Source organism: Acipenser ruthenus, chromosome 9, assembly GCF_902713425.1.
Source record: "Acipenser ruthenus chromosome 9, fAciRut3.2 maternal haplotype, whole genome shotgun sequence".
NCBI classification, from domain to species: domain Eukaryota; kingdom Metazoa; phylum Chordata; class Actinopteri; order Acipenseriformes; family Acipenseridae; genus Acipenser; species Acipenser ruthenus.
The window spans coordinates 2346418-2363917 of NC_081197.1; the positions used below are offsets into that span (position 1 = coordinate 2346418).

Sequence of the window (17500 nt, forward strand, 5' to 3'; positions counted from 1 at the left end):
ACATGTGCACTTGTCATCTACTGGAACTGGAAAGTGTAGAAAGTGTCCAATAGATCAATTGATAGCATTGAGTTTAATCTCAAATAAATAGCTGTATCGTTGTCACAGCTGCAGGCCTTTCACAGCATTTATTGGAAAGCTGTAAGGCTGCTAATCCCTGGATTGACTGTAGTAGAAATCACATGGCTATTGATTTGCTTAGTGAGTTAACACTGTGCACAATACAATGTAATCAATCCACCACTGCTTACAGTAGGATGCCTGTCACCTGAAATGTAGAGGTCCTGAAGCAGGTGCAGTACCCTAGAAGCACTGGCCTGGAACAGGTAGCCAGCAGAACAGCATTCAGCATGACTGCAGACCTGCCTGAGCCCATCAATGTATAGATACAGAGCACAGAGACAATGGGCTTTGGGGAATAACATGAACTGTGTTCTTCCCTTGTGTCCAATCGTTATATTCTGTTAAAATCCCCTTTCCTTCATCATTTTCTAAGTTCCTTTTAAGAAATATGTTAATGTGAACTCTATAGGAAATTGCCCTGCCAAGACGTGTGCATTGTAAAGTATAGCAGAGATAGGACACTTAACATCACAGGTATCCAAAGCTGGCCCTTCCACTCCTGGTCTTTGTTCCAACCCTGTTCTAAACTGTTTAATTGAACCAATCAAATCTCCAACCAGATCCTTTAATTATCTCTTTTACCTGTTAAACCTGGAGTGGAATGGCCCTCCAGGACCGTGATTGGACATGGTACAGTTAGCCATGCAGTGACCGCAGCAGATATTAGATTGACTTCCTCTTAAGACTCAACGGCCCCTCGTGAAAGGTTCTGTTTTAAAGGCTGCTGTTTATCTCACAAAGTGAGTTTGGAAACACGAGGACAATCCACTTTTCTCTCCTGATCCCGCGGGACACGTTTTATAGGGTGGTAGGCAATTGTAAATCGGTGATGAGGAATGAAATGTGTTAATTTTGGTTAACCTATAACAAACCATTTTAAACATGTTCATTTTACAAAGTTGCAAATGACGCATTTTGGACCACGGTGGAGTAAAACTATATGATGAAAAAAATGAAGGATTTAAATGAGGGCATCTCCCTGCCCGCCTGCCCGTGACGAATTCTTTTCAACGTATTAAGCAGCCTGCAACTCCCCCCTAATCAATCACTGCAATCTGACCGGCGATAGTGCCGCTGCAATAACGTTTCATGCTTGTCTCCATTAACATCATTTAGTTTTTGACTTCTTCTAATTAAAAAAGGTTCCCACCAGCAACTTCAAAACAATCCACACCACCTCTTTCATTAAGTCCGTCTTTCTTCTCCTTTAATTACTATTGAGCGGCTGGCTGATTAAATTAGATCTTTTTTTTATTCAACTCCTTTTCTAAAATCTGGGGGAAATTATAGGAAAATCATGAAATCAATTCCATTACGCTGTTTTAATCTTTTGTGCCGCGGCTTCAAAAGAGGGGACGGCCAAACAAGACCGGGGCCCCTCCGAAAAGCGTGCGCCCCCAAACGTCTCGCCGGCCTGCCATTGGTTCAGTCGACCATCTGGGTCAATTTCCCTTCCAAAGTAAATGAAATGCCAATGGAGATTCCAGCAGTTTTTCAGCAAGCTCATTAACATGACAGAAGCCAGGACTGAGAGCTGACACTATACACTTCCCCTCAGTCTCATTAAGTTGTAACTCCAGCGCGGACGCATTGATGGTGTTTATTGACGCTGAAAGGCGTCTTTATCCAAAACTAGCTAAATTCACATTCAGAGTTTTTACTTGGAAACCTAGCCTGCTACAGTAGCTGCCTGAATGAGGACCCCTTGCTGCCCGCTCGCACGCCCCACTGTTCCTTTTACAAGCGGCAGGTTTTTTTTTTTTTTGGTTGTTGTTTTTCCACACTGATGTCATTCCCAACGTTAACTTTAAAGGAAAACACATACAACTCCATGCTCTATCTTTGCGATAAAACCATACAGGAATCTTCGGGTTAGTCTCATTGACCAACATGCTTCTTGCCTTTCCATTTCTGCTGGGTGAATGGATAATATCCATTGTGACGGTGTGGTCTTGAATAATCAGCTGGGGAGGGGGTGGGGCTGTAATTGCTTTAATTCTTAACGATACTTGGTCCATTAACAGTGTCCCCGTTTCTGGGTCTAAAACACATACAAGAAATCCTCAGGCTTTTTTAAAGCTGCTGCAATATTTAGTTGCGAATGGATTGAAACGTGTTAGAGGTCATAAACCCGTGTTGAGAAAATCATTTGGCTTTACAAGTGAAAACGTCGAATTTGCAATTACAGTATTTGTTCTCAGCCAAAATAACAACAACAACAACAACAATAATAATAATAATAATAATAATAATAATAATAATAATAATAATAATAATAATAATAATCAGTTTGTGCATCCCTGTACTGGTTACTGTGCTAGCCCTTATACAGGGAATAACCAGCATCCAGAGAGAAAGGGGAGAGGGGAGATTTCAGTCCTTAACAATCTTGTGAAGAAGTAAGAGGCTAGACTTTACGCTGAGGGAACACGAAGCCACTTTGTGACTAGGAATTGGTTCAGGTGACTAGGATTCAGGGCACTACATGGCACACCAGAAGTGATACAGAAAAGCTGCATTGGGTCTCCTGGTGCCCTTGAACCAGCTTTCAATCCATTGTTCCTGAAAAAGTGGCTTCGAGTTCCCTCAGCTTCAAGCTCGTCACAGAAGCAAAAAGGTATTTGACAAGCTGAAAGAAATCTGAAATGCTTTACAGAATACTCAGCTGCTCTAATGATGGGATGTCTACTGAATGAAGAATAAACTCGATTATCCTCTGATCCAAAAAAAAACTAAACAAAGCAACAACAATCTGTTAGGCTGCAGCGTTCATGTAGTGTATCATTCCTGACTGTCAGCCCTGCAGAAACACGACTGTTTGATGTACACCGGGCAATAAAAGAAATAACATTTGGGGTACCACTACACTCAATAAAATATGTTAGATATATCTTCAGAGTGGATAATGAAAATCTATTCGGGTAAACCAAGATATTCAGTAAGCAAGAGCCTGAGAAGACTAAGGTGGGCGATGAATGTGTTACCCCATCATTCCTTTTTCTATGGATAAATGTGTTACCCCATCATTCCTGTTTCTATAGATAAATGTGTTACCCCATCATTCCTGTTTCTATAAATGTGTGTTACCCACATCATTCCTGTTTCTATAGATAAATGTATTACCCCATCATTCCTGTTTCTATAAATGTGTGTTACCCACATCATTCCTGTTTCTATAGATAAATGTATTACCCCATCATTCCTGTTTCTATAAATGTGTGTTACCCACATCATTCCTGTTTCTATAGATAAATGTATTACCCCATCATTCCTGTTTCTATAAATGTGTGTTACCCACATCATTCCTGTTTCTATAGATAAATGTATTACCCCATCATTCCTGTTTCTATAAATGTGTGTTACCCACATCATTTCTGTTTCTATAGATAAATGTATTACCCCATAATTCAATAAATAGGGCCGTGCAGAAATTCGCTACTTCTGAAGTATTTATCGGCAGGTATTAAAGAAATCAATCATGTCCTTCCCTCACCTTTACAATTGAGCACCACTAAATGGCAATTAACTTCCGCATTGAATGTTTCAAAAGCAGACAGGTCTGGATTGACAGGTCTAACATGTTCACACATGAATGCTTATTGTTTCTATATCACTGATTGCTGACCGGAGATTGAAATTCTCACACCCAGAGGTTTTCATACAGGTAGGTATATAAAGGATAGAAATGACAAATCTTGAGGTGTTCTAATAAATGACACTGCTGTATACATATATATATATATATATATATATATATATATATATATATATATATATACACACACACACACACACATATATATATATATATATACACACACACACACACACACACACACACACACACACATATATATATATATATATATATATATATATATATATATATTGCTGTGATGTACGGATTGATACACTGTAGGTGGGGCGTCTCGTCTGTCTCCTGTCCATCTGAAAAGCAGGAAGAATTCCCTCTCTGGAATGTCCTCAGCTCTGTCTGCCTCTTCAGCTTCCGCTGATGTTGCCAGGTTGCTTTTCTGTTGACAAACTCCCGAATCAATACTCAACTGTGACCTTTGGCAGGCCTCTGCAGTCGCCCCACACAAAGACATATTATCCCTGCCCAGCCTGTGCCTTTGCTGTGCGGCACACAGCTGCTGTTTCAAAGAGCCAGCCTGTTAGTTCACAGAAGCGGTTCCCAGGAGTTAAAGGGTTAACGCTGATGAGTGCCTTAGACAGGAGGTGTGATGAGTGTAGCAGTAGAGACAGGAGAGGCAGGGCTGCTTCACCTTGTGCTATGGCAACTCTTTTTTCTGTAAAGTGCACAGTATATCCATGTTTTACAGATAGGCAATTCCATTGGGATACCAACCATGACCTGGAAAGCAATGTGTACAGTAAATGTTTACATTCCCTCTACTTATCATGTCATTAAACTGGAGGCGCTGTATTACATGATAAACACCATTGAAATACATGCCATTGGACATCCGACTGGAATTGAGAGTAAAACACCTTCCTTCAGTAAGATCGTGATGTCACGGCACCCCTATGGGTATCGCTATGTCATCCGACTGGAATCAAGATTAAAACACCTTCCTTCAGTAAAATCGTGATGTCATAGCACCCCTATGGGTATCGCTATGTCATCCGACTGGAATCGAGATTAAAACACCTTCCTTCAATAAAATCGTGATGTCACAGCACCCCTATGGGTATCGCTATCTGCCCTGCTGTACTGATTCATTAGTACACCTTTTTCTAATGCTAGTATCCAATCAGAAATGTTAAACCGTTCATGATAGGAGTCACACTCGTTGTTCCACTCCCTGTCACAAGGGGGCGCCACAGGAACACCTGGTGACCCAGTGGTCTGCAATCTCTACCTGGGCAAAGTCTAAGCATTTAAGTTCTGACACGGTTGAATGGTGTGTTTATTGACTCACGTGGTCAAATGTAATTTTGTAGTACTGTTACAAACCTATAGGAAATAACAAGTTCTTAAACATTTCTGTACTGAGCACTGCCAGGTCTTAATTGCTTAATTATTTTATGATGCCTATAAAACCCGGAGGACTCTGGACACTAGGCCCCGTCTTGTGCAGCCCTGATATACAATATGGCCGGGTTACTTTGACATTTCACACCAAGAGCTATGGACTGAACCATTTATTATACAGGAGGAGGGTGGAGCCTCCCAGGATTGACAGGTCTTCCATAGAGGTGAATGGAAGTGCAGTCATACGACTGTCAGGAATAAGGTAATCATCATCATCATCATCATCATAATTATTATTATTATTATTATTATTATTATTATTATTATTATTATTATTATTATTATTATTAATATACTACTACTACTACTACTACTACTACTACTACTACTACTACTACTAATAATAATAATAAGTAAAAGTGGTAAATAAATGAATGAATGAATTAAACATGACCTTTCCTCTCATTATCCTATGATAACATATTTCTTGCAGTTTGTACTAGTCCCACTTTCAGGTGGAGTCCTAATACCTGTTCCTCAGACAGTGAATCCACCGTGTGTTCGTAGCAGGGTCAAATTTAAACAATCTGTGTTTGACTCCCAAAGAAACACTTCATTCTACTAAGAGGTAAGAAAGCGTTTTGAAAGCATTTTGATTGCTGATGAAAAGATAGCTTACTATGTAAGAACGAGGCTAAGACAGTGACCGAACCGTCACAGTAAAGCTTCAAGTCAATTAGTTTATGATTAGTCATATCCACTGGTCACTCACAGCGGCACTGGCCTTTTGTCCTTTGGTCCCCGAGTCTTTGTGTTCCGCGCAGCAGGGCGCGGTGAACTGAGGCCTCACCCCGACAGCGGCTGTGTGAGAACAGCTCACGAGAGATTCACGAGCACCGTTGAAGTGTTCTGCTTACCCTGTCTTTTATAAAGAGATCTCTGTATATTTATGTTTGTAAGGAGAGAAATAACCGCATGAAACAAAAAACAAACTGACGGAGCCAAATGACAACTGCGTAAAGTGTTTCCAGTTGTCAGGTTTACATGCAACACTGCAGAATAAAAAGATGGTCTGCTTGCTATGAATTTGTAGGTGATGCACATTCATTAGCTCGGCAGGTAAACATATTATGAAGTTTTGTGATGTGCGTAAATGCGGGTGGTTGACCGCTCCACTCCACACCACTGGATAGGTGCCGGGGCCGCGTGTCACCAGAGCTATACCAGCAGGCGTGGGGTGAAGAAGTATGTAGCCTACCGGTATGGACAGTAGACATAAAGTGATAATAATTCACCATGGGATACATAGATTTGTACTTGTAGAATGTTAAAAGAAAAATAATACATTAATACGTAATAATAATAATAATAATAATAATAATAATAATAATAATAATAATAATAATAATAATAATAATAATAATAATAATAATAAAAGAAAGAAAGAACACTGTTAAATATAGCCTATAACCTAGACAGTGTGCCTCTTGTATTTTAGAAGCGTCAGTTTCTGGTGTTGCACATGGTCGAATACATAAACACGCTAATTAAAGGAATTCATAATGGGTTTAAATGGTCTGAATATTAAAAGCGATGTACCTTCAGTTTCCAGTAATAACAAAGACCTACACTGTGCTGTTTAACAGTGTGCGTAATGGATGGTAGCCGATATTAAATGCACCCTCTCGCTAAGACTGGAGTTCTTCTAACTCATAACTGCTTGTGACGTCAATCTTGCAAATGCCAAATGGCCATTGCATCGTTGCATGTATGTATCAGCACCAATATATACACGAGCACCAGTCTTTGCAAGGATGCAAGCCCATATTCTTATGGTTATTATGCATACAGTAAAATGTGCATATACTACATTAAATCGGTTTTCATTATAAATATTTATCATGTATAAGTTCTTACATTATCACCTATATGTAAAACCCTTGTCTTAATCAAAATAAATGAGTCAATGACCTTTATCCCCAAAGTAAAATTACTACTGAATAAAACTCCTCTGCATTGTAATAGCTTCATTATAAAAAGCGTGGATCAGACTGTCTGTCAGTCACTGGAAAGTCCTCCTCTGGGTAGCGGGTACCTTTTACTTTTCAGGCTTGATCGCTGTTGCTGCAGTCTACTCTAGAGGGCCCGGGGACTGCTGGGATCTGAGGTCAAACCCATTTGTAGATTCCCAGTCGTGATTACAAATCAGGATCACTTCTCATCTGGAGATCTCACCTCTCCTGTCAGCCTCAGATCCCGCCGTCACCATGATGCATTTTTCAAAGCGCACGTGGAGAGCAGCGCCATAGCTGCGCATGCGGTACTGCAGGCATTCCGAAACGGAACGGGTGTGTCTTTCATGTTTAAAACATCATCCTGTGAGGGTTGGAATGGGACAGCAGCGCAAGTTAGTACCAAAAAAACACTGTCATTGTGGATATAACACTACTATGAGATGTCTTACACACAAGCCTTGTGTTCATTTATATGGGCAACATAATATGTTGTTAACCTTTTTTTTTTGTAATGATTAAAAACAATTATTTTTCATATTCACATAACTAAATAGAAAAAAGATTGATCTCTTTATAGTTTGGAATGACAGGAGGAAAGGCGGGCGTCATCTTCGGGGGTATCTGCACATCATGGGGATGATTATAAATCAGGGTTCATTCAGGGTTAAAATCTTTCATATGTATGTTTAATAGCTGGCAGTTTAAGAGTTGGGTTTACTCTGCAAAATGCATTCAGAGAATAACCGATTTAAGGAAAATACTTTATTTTATAAAAATAAATAATTTAATTGTAGGTCCTAGTTCAGAACACAAACTCTGTGTAACTGCATTGTTCTTCTCTTCTATCTATCTATCTATCTATCTATCTATCTATCTATCTATCTATCCATCTATCTATCTATCTAACATAGAACCAATAGCACAAAAAATGAACATAACACGAATTGCATACAATGTGTTGTTTCAGAAGAAATACAATCAGATAATGTACACCGAAGAATACAGGGAAATAAATCCATGGATAAACAGACCCAATACCAAGATGCCTGAAGGATTATAGAAAGGAATAGCAGATCGTTACACCATTAACTATGTAGTACACGACAAACACATTAATAGATTTCAATAGAAACAAGTGTGTGTGGTTACCATGGCATCACAAGCCGAAGTACCCGCACTGTTTGTTTTCAAACACACTGTCCCTTGACGCAGGTATGTTAAACACACCGAAACGTTGGCTGGCCCTTTTGAGCAAAAATAGACATAACATAAGAATGAGTTGTTATATTTTCACTTCATTTTACTTCATGCAAATTTAGGCTATATGCCTTTCATGCAACGGTGTGATTGAAAATATAATATATTCCATGTATTTCAATGCGAATCCATTTTTTGTTACACTGTTTGAAAGTAAGGATTTTCTAAAGCAATCCCATAATGTGCTGTTTAAATTCGTGTCTGAATCACTCCGTGGTGGGTTAACATTCGCGTTATCCTCTCTCCGATACCAGGGTTGTGTTTTAATGCTTTCTACAGTGTATGTGTCATAGATACACGCACACGCACACGCACACGCTCACATTCACACACACACACACACACACACACACACACACACACACACACACATATAGACACAAGTGAATGTTATGTTAAAGCAAAGACTACATTATTATTATTATTATTATTATTATTATTATTATTATTATTATTATTATGCATTGACCTAAACAGCTCGAGATTACCTACAATGTAACTGATCGCGTTCCCACAGGGGAAGTCCCTCAAACTAAATTAAACACGTCAGGTAACTGAAAAACAGCAGCTCCCTGCATACATTATTTGCTTCTAAGTGGATAATGCTATTTACAGAAACATTAAGAAAATAATAACACGGGCTAATTGAGCGTGTTTATGTACCTTTTAGGATTTAATTGGTTATCTTGCAGCAAAGACGGGCTATTATTGTACCGGAAAGTTATGACCAAATTATCTCCTTAAGTGGTATTGTCTGCTTATAGTGGAGTGTGCCCACCCGTTCTGAAGTGATACAGCACACAGCCTTCATTAGCGCTGCAGGTCTTTTCATTACACAAATTAGAGAAGAGAATGGTGATGGGTAATGCTGCGGCTGCAATCAGTGCACGTGCTCCCCTAATTATTCTGTGCCCGCTGTAGGACTTCAACAGAAATTCCTGCAATCGGATGTTGAGCTCATTAAACCTGTAATTATGCCAGGTTTTATGACAAGCCAAATGATCATTGAGCGACATTTCAAATTAATTTATAGATATCTCTAAATATTCGAAGATATCTAAAATACATTTAGAGATATCTCAAAATCTAATTTCCAGATATCTTTAAATTGAGCTTTAAAAGCGATATTTAAAACGCATTTTCAGATATCTTTAAATAATTTTAAGACATCTCAAAATGTTTTTGAGATATCTTTAAATAATTTCAACTATCTCTAAATCATTTCTGTAAATAACTTCCTGTTAATTCAGAGATCTCTCTAAATCATTTTAAGATATCTTAAAAAAACTTCCTGTTCATTTAGTGATATTTCTAAATGATTTAGAGATATCTCTAAATGAACAGGAAGTTATTTCGAGATATCTCTAAATTACAGTTTGGCATACCATGCCAGCAAAACATTATTTAAAGATATCTGTAAATCAGTTTGAGATATCTCTGTTTCATTTTTAGATATCTCAAAATGAAATTAACAGACCTTCAAAAGGGTTTATTTAAAGATATCTGCAAATAATTTACAGATATTTCAAGATATCTTAAAATGTAATTTGCAATATCTCTAAATGATATGTTGGCTTGCCATACAGGTTTAGGTATAGGCTACTCATCTACCATTTACTCCACTCTGTGCGTAATGGAGAGAAAGGTAAAAAAAAAATGTTACAGCTGTCCCCGGTCTCCCCTACCTTTAATAATACACTAGAATTAATGTACAAATACAGTTTTATTAAGTCAATATTGAGGTAAATTTACTATAAAAATATGGTATTTTATACAGTGTATATTTAGTTGTAAATAAACAGTAAAATAAAACGTCAGTATGTATGTATGTATGTATGTATGTATGTATGTATGTATGTATGTATGTATGTATGTATGTATGCAGGTCCTAGTTTTTTAAAACGCCTTTAATGCATCATTGAACGTGTCACTTGTAAAAGAGATGTATACAATTAGTAGATTATTTATAAATCACCTTGCAGAATAATGAATATTGTACAAATATATCGAAAAAAAGGAAAAGAAAAAAATAAACAATGTGATTAACAGTTGTAAAATGTAAGATTTTGGAGAATGATATTTAACTTTTTTATAATGCATATCATTACAAAACCATGAACTTAGTTTAAAGGAGAAATGATAGCAGACATCAGACACAGTCTATTTAACAGTTTGAGAAATCCATCACCCAACTACCTCCTGTTACATTTGTACACCAGTGCACTGTCGCCGCTCCAATACAGTTAACAGGGCTCAATAAATTCAAGTTGAAAGTGATCCATCAAAATATGAAAGCCCCGGTATTCAAAAGATGATATTCTCAAAAACTGGAGCTTTTTAATGGTATTAATATCTGTGCGTGTTCATAAAAAGCGTTTAAGTTTATTCTTATGATAAGGTCCCTAGATGAATCCAATAATACACAGCCTGCTAGTCTGCAGCAAACCCGTTATTGAATGCTTATGAACCGATCTTTATCAATCGTTAATGACTGACTAACGGTAGACTAAACACTGAGTTTATTTCAATAATCTCTAAACACGTGGATCTTATAATCACCCGCCTATAATTCGTACACCTGCACCTGTCGGATTTGTAGAGGTTACACCGCTGGGGCTAATATCGAACGACAGAGTGGAGATCTAAATATTGCAAAACACAAAAAGAATTTGAGAAACACAACCGCTCTGACCGCGTGGGCGATTCTCAGAAGGGCTGTATTGACTTTAAAAGCGAGTACAATTCAGGGTTTGGTCATCCCTATAGATGAGATCGTGCCTAAATCCAATGAATAGCCCTTCTGTTTAGTCCGTTAAATAACACAGACACATATTTATTTAAGAAGGTATGGCTGAGCAGCCCTACAGTTTTCTTGGGTAACTTATCCAGCAGACCTTATTATAACTTCCATGTATAGCTGAGCCTCACACACACTTATCATGTTAGTGCTGTACGACGGTCAAGAAGGATCCTAATAGCTGCTGCACAGGAAATTAATTTTATAATGTGATGGCAGGATTAAAGAACTTCACTATATACAACTAAATGATTATGGACTTGTTAAAAACAGTTTAGGTAATGGTTTTTGAAGAATTGGTTATTCGTACTTAGCTGTCTGATGATGAAAAATAACTTGTTGTTTTATAACCCACAGATTACAGGCGATGATCTTTTTTCTCCATCATATATTTCCATAAGGAGTTGACACGCCCCCTCCACAATAAATACCCGCGCTGCATTCTTTGACACATTGCGCTGCTCAAGATGAATATGTGTTCGGTCCGGTTCGAAGCTGTGTGTGATTAAAGGCATGCCATATCCGCACAGTTCTCTGTTAGTTTGCAAAATATCCTTGTGGTCTGATGCGTCTCTCTCCAAGCAGAGCAGTAAAATCTGTTGGAAATTGAATTGCAACAATTGCAAGTCTTGCAAGAACTTATCAAAAAAAAAAAAAAAAAAACCCTGGAATGTTAATCTGTAATTGTAATTGTGTAATGATAATGCAGAATATTCACTGCGACTTGAATCTGCAAAGATACTATGGTTAAAACATAATCTGTGAGATTTAAAAGCACTGGGGTGAAAATACCAATAAGCATATTGGTGTGAGAGGGTTTTAAAAAGCTCCAGTAAAATAATCTATCAGAGGCACCCAATATGCTTTAATAGTTTTGCATCTGATACAAATAACGTTGGGGTATTTTTTTTATTATTATTCTTTAAAGCAAAATACTTTGGCGTTCGATCCCACGGTGGTTAACATCAAACTTAAAAAAAAAACAACAACTTTAGCGCGGCACAAAAACACAGGTCATTGTTTCCCATCACATTAAACAGCGCTATTCGCTTTGAAGTGTTTGTGTAAGCGCTCTAAACTGAAAGAAAATGTTTTCCTATTACTTAATTCAATCACAGCGAAGAGGCTTGCTAAAAAGCCTACGGATTTGGCCCAAAGTGTGACAGAGATCTCATTGTGTTTGCTTATCCTCCGCTGTCACACACTTTAATTCGCCTCTCTTTATCGGGCATTCAGAACTTTCTACAATGACATTCAGTAAGGTCCAGCGGCTGAAAGCCTGGTTATTTGGATATATTCTTCCACCGTATCCCCGGGGCACTGGCTTGTCCTTGTTTATTCACTCCATTTCAAACCCATCGCCCGAAGCTATTACATTGTCGCCAGTCATTTGAAAACGATCCCGGTTTTATTTCTCCTAAATATAAACTGTATTTAATATAGATTGAAAAATAAATAAAATATATTTTTTTAAAAATCATATGCTATGTTACGGTTTTTTTTCTTTGTTTTTTTTTTTTGCAACTTTTTAACCCCCCCAGATTAAGGGTCATTCATAGTAAACTACATCTATGTTAACATTTAATCGTATTAGTGAAATTTAAAAATATTTTAGCTCGATTTTTCTACATGTTTACTTTTTTAAATGTTTAAGTAAATAAATCTTTGTTTAAACTAAGATATAAATATGCATTTTACTTTAACAACCAAAACATTTAGTTTCATTCGTATCTAGCTATCTATCTATGAATATACAGTGAACAAACAAATGTTAGTACACTATCGTACCCAATACAAAACAAGCTTGGAAAACTCAACATTTATCACTTATTAGATTGTTCCTTATTATATATATATATATATATATATATATATATATATATATATATATATATATATATATATATATATATATAGATAGATAGATAGATAGATAGATAGATAGATAGATAGATAGATAGATAGATAGATAGTGTACTAGCATTTGTTTGTTCACTGTATGTTTAATAGACATATTTCATACAATGATGTCCAATGTGTTTTTTTTAAATTATTATTCTCATCTGAAGTTCAAATATTTGACTATATATATATAAGGTTTTATGTCAAAATGTATAATAATAATAATAATAATAATAATAATAATAATAATAATAATAATAATAATAATAATAATAATACATAACGAGCACGGTTAGTGTTCATTTCTATACAAAAAATTAGGAACAGAAGCCGTCTGGGTTGAAAAACTTGTTGTTCTAAAGTAGACATTAAAAAATGTGTGTGCGTTCCTAACCGAGCACATTGTGTGTTCATTTAACTCATCATACGGTGCACACGTTATATCAAAAAGAAATCCATTAAATGGTTATCAGTACAAAATAGTGAATATTTCGCCTACCATATATGTAACAGAGTTTCAGAACAGGTGCAGGTGGCTCAGAATACACAGAAACTGGATTCACACGAGCAGCAGATAAATCAAAGACTCGTAGAACACAGATTTCTGTCCCCGAGGTAGAGAACAAGGGGAACAGATTGGAGAGTGGAATGAGCTAATGAGACTGATGCAATGAGCTAGATCACAAATACATGTTCCACCAATTGTGCATCCCGGTGTGTTAAACGTAAGAAAAGGGGGCTATTGGTAGAAAATAGGATAAAATATTTAATAGATTGAGGTGGGAGGGGGGTTGGGGGCTGTTACGGTGTGGGTGGGGTGGACAAGAATAGGGTACATTATGCAGTTCATTTAGTTAACAAGCGAAATAATAAGCAAGAGCGTGCAGGGTGAATGCCAAGAGAAAAGACACAAAAAGCCTATTGAAAGGACTCAGCCGCTCATGGCGTAACCATCACATGGGTAAACTAAGAACCCGCTATTTAAACGAGCCCAGTTCTCATTTTCAGCACCACTCTGCTGTCCAGCGACTTTGACAACACACCCTGACGAGCACACGCACACTCCAGCCGGTCTGACTGCACTTCGAGCAAGAACTCAACTTTCAATTGGAAAGATGCCTAGATCGTTCCTAGTGGATTCCTTGATCCTGCGGGAGGCGAGTGACAAGGGGAGGGAAAACAATCCACCTTTATTCCCGTACGCGGTACACCCCTCGCATCCTCTGCACGGGCTCTCCGCGGGGTCCTGCCACTCTCGGAAACCGGGGTTTCTCTGCGTCTGTTCCTTATGTGTCACGGCGTCTCAGCTTCACCCGTCTCCACCAGCTATACCTCTGCTGAAGGCTTCTTTCCCGTCGTTCGGATCCCAGTACTGTCACTCCACGCTTGGGAGGCAACACAACACATCGACTGGACTCAATCTGAGCCACGGAGCAGGGATCTACCAAGCGACGTATCCCATACCCGATCCGAGACAGTTTCACTGCATTTCTATTGGTATGTATTTCATTCTTATAGAGGTGATAACTGTATTTAAAGTTTGTGATAATTCAGTGATATTATAGTTATCGAGCACTTTTTAAAAATCCGTCTTGATAACGTTGGCGTAATCACCAAGCCGCCTTTTTTGTTTTGGTCCTAACCAAACTATAAAAAGATATTGTTGATATTTAACAAAAACAGTGAACACTTTTAAATACACTTCTACAATATCTGTTGACGCTTTTGCATTGCTAATTTGGATCATATCATACCGGCAATCCCAACTGGTTACATGACATGTACAATCAAATGCACCGAGCTGTACCTTTGTTGCCAAAAAGACTAACCAAAGTGTATTTTATCATTTTTCTCTCGCAGAAAGCAACAGCAGCCAGTTGCAGAGCAGCAAACGGATGCGCACAGCCTTCACCAGCACACAGCTTCTGGAGTTGGAGAGGGAGTTCTCCTCCAACATGTACCTCTCCAGACTGAGACGCATCGAGATCGCCACGTACCTGAACCTGTCTGAGAAGCAAGTGAAAATCTGGTTCCAGAACCGCAGGGTCAAGCACAAGAAAGAAGGCAAAACAAGCTCTCATCGGGTCGGGTCCCACGGGTGCAAGTGCGCCTCCCTGTCGTCAGCGAGGTGTTCGGAGGAGGAGGAGGAGGACATGCCGATGTCTCCCTCCTCATCGGGGAAGGAGGACACGGACCTCTCCGTCACGCCATGAACCATCCACCCACCCCCAGAGACTATCCCTGCAAAACATTGCAGGATTCGAGCAGCAGGACTCTTCGCAGCCAAAACACAGAGTGTAAAGACTTTTAAATAATAATGAAAATAATACAAAAAAAAAAAAAACTATTTGTGCAGAGTACCCAGTTTATATCCCCTACACTGGCGACAAGACTGATCATTGCAAATGTGCCAATCTTATTGTTTAAATGTGCATCTATATTGTAAGTTTGTTGTCTTTTTGAAATGATCTCCACCGAGAGTTGCCTACCTGAATTCTGCAGTGGGATTGCGGCCTGTCATTTCAGATATACGAATTGTATAAACCTCGAATTGGTTAGCGTTATATTTTTGTAAAAATAATAGTCGAGCATTTTGTATCGGTGTTGAAAACTGTGTAGCTTTACCGAAGCATCTCTTTCGGTGGAGATGTGAGATCGCGAGCGTTTCTTCTCCCTGAGAGTTACAGTGTGTTCCGGATCATGTCAACTGTTGTGTTGCATTTTTCATGATGTTTCTTAAAGGACATAGTTGTGTAATTGTATCGTCAATGTACTTGAAGATATTTATTTATTTATTAAAAAAATAAACAACCAATTTTTCATAGATATAAAGTCGCTGCTTTTTTTATTTCAATTTGTACTGGAACATACACACAGGTATCAGGAGGCGATACGCCCGGAGCAGCATCAACATCCCCGCAAGCTTCTTCAGTGCGGGGCACTTGCAGGCTCCAAACTCGGATCACAATAAGGTCCTTTGGGTCGGACAAACCTAGAAAAACTGGTTACAAACAACAGACACAATGTATGCTATCTACACAATCCCTCTGTATGAACGTGTAGCTAAAGCAGTGGGAATGCACGAATACAGTGTATCCATTTTGGATACGGTCAGTAAAAATACTAACCCTACATACATAAAGAAAGCAAATACAACACATTTTGAAATGCAAATCTGTGCACAATTAAAAACCTTGCATATAAATTCCAATAAGGATAGTTACCTACACGTGCATATAAACTGCAATAAGGATAGTCACATACACGTGCATATAAACTGCAATAAGCATAGTTACATACACGTGCAGCTCCACAATGCCATAGCACTTTATTGACATAAACAATCTTTTTTTTTTTTTCTTTGGCAGCTATACTGAAAACACACATGACAGTTTTCCATAAGAATGGTTTTATTCTGCATGGATTTATTTGGTATTCATTGTTACAGCTTACACAAATACAGTAGTACACATTATTAGACTTTGGAAAGGTTTTTATGTAAACCGTCCTTGAAATATTGATACTATATTTACGAAGTGAAGTGTTCATAATATTCGCAATATCATGATATCTGATGATACCGCATAGCCTCAGTTATCGATCTGCAGGTGCGTTGAACTGCCACTTCGCGTAAACGAACGTGTGCCGTTTTAAAGATGTCAGCTGGTGAAAATGTCGGCAAACGAGGTAAAGGAGCCGGTTTAATACCCTCCTCACTTCCCCACAAACACCCACGCGGGCAAGACATCAGCAGCGGCCAAAGATGTGAGACAACTTATCCAAGGTGCTTATTTTCCAGCAGTGCTGTGTGTGTGTGTGTGTGTGTGTGTGTGTGTGTGTGTGTGTGTGTGTGTGTTTGAATTGGTTCATTGGCAAGGGCAATCCACAGAATCCGTAGTATTTATTTGACCAAAATAAGTAGTTTTCTCTAGTACAACTATAATCTATACTGCTAAATAGCGGAATTAGATTAACCTTGACTCATGCAGGTTACACATACAGGGGTCTTCCAAACAGAGGCATTGTCTTATATATTCTACCTTTGAACATATAAATGGCGCTTCAATTACATTGTATTGAGATTATGTTTCAGCCCACACACGCTTGTGGTACCCATTTATTGTTGAAGGCCTGTCTCTAGAACACTTCAGATGGCATGTATCATGAAAGCGGATTCCCCTTTTTATCACGATAAACATTTGAAACATTAATACCTCCTGTATGCACAGCTGCATTGAGACGTTGTCTAATAAAATAAGGATTTCCGTGTTGTTTGAATCCAGCATCTATAGGTTACACTGCAGCACTTTGTAGTGCGTGCACGACAGAATCCCGCTTCACATTTATATGAAAGCTATACTGCGGTCACGTCTTGTTGTTGTTAAGGGTTAGGGTTAGCATTCTGGTTGG

General features: G+C 38.3%; 1 protein-coding gene across 1 annotated transcript; it reads left to right on the plus strand.

Moving 5' to 3' along the window:
- Window positions 1–13998: 13998 nt before the first annotated feature.
- Window positions 13999–15912, plus strand: LOC117405177 (GS homeobox 1-like). The gene is made up of 2 exons (XM_034008021.3): window positions 13999–14587; window positions 14951–15912. The coding sequence occupies exons 1-2, from the start codon at window positions 14206–14208 to the stop codon at window positions 15301–15303; spliced, it is 735 nt and encodes a 244-aa protein (XP_033863912.1). The 5' UTR covers window positions 13999–14205; the 3' UTR covers window positions 15304–15912.
- The last annotated feature ends 1588 nt before the right edge of the window (window positions 15913–17500 follow it).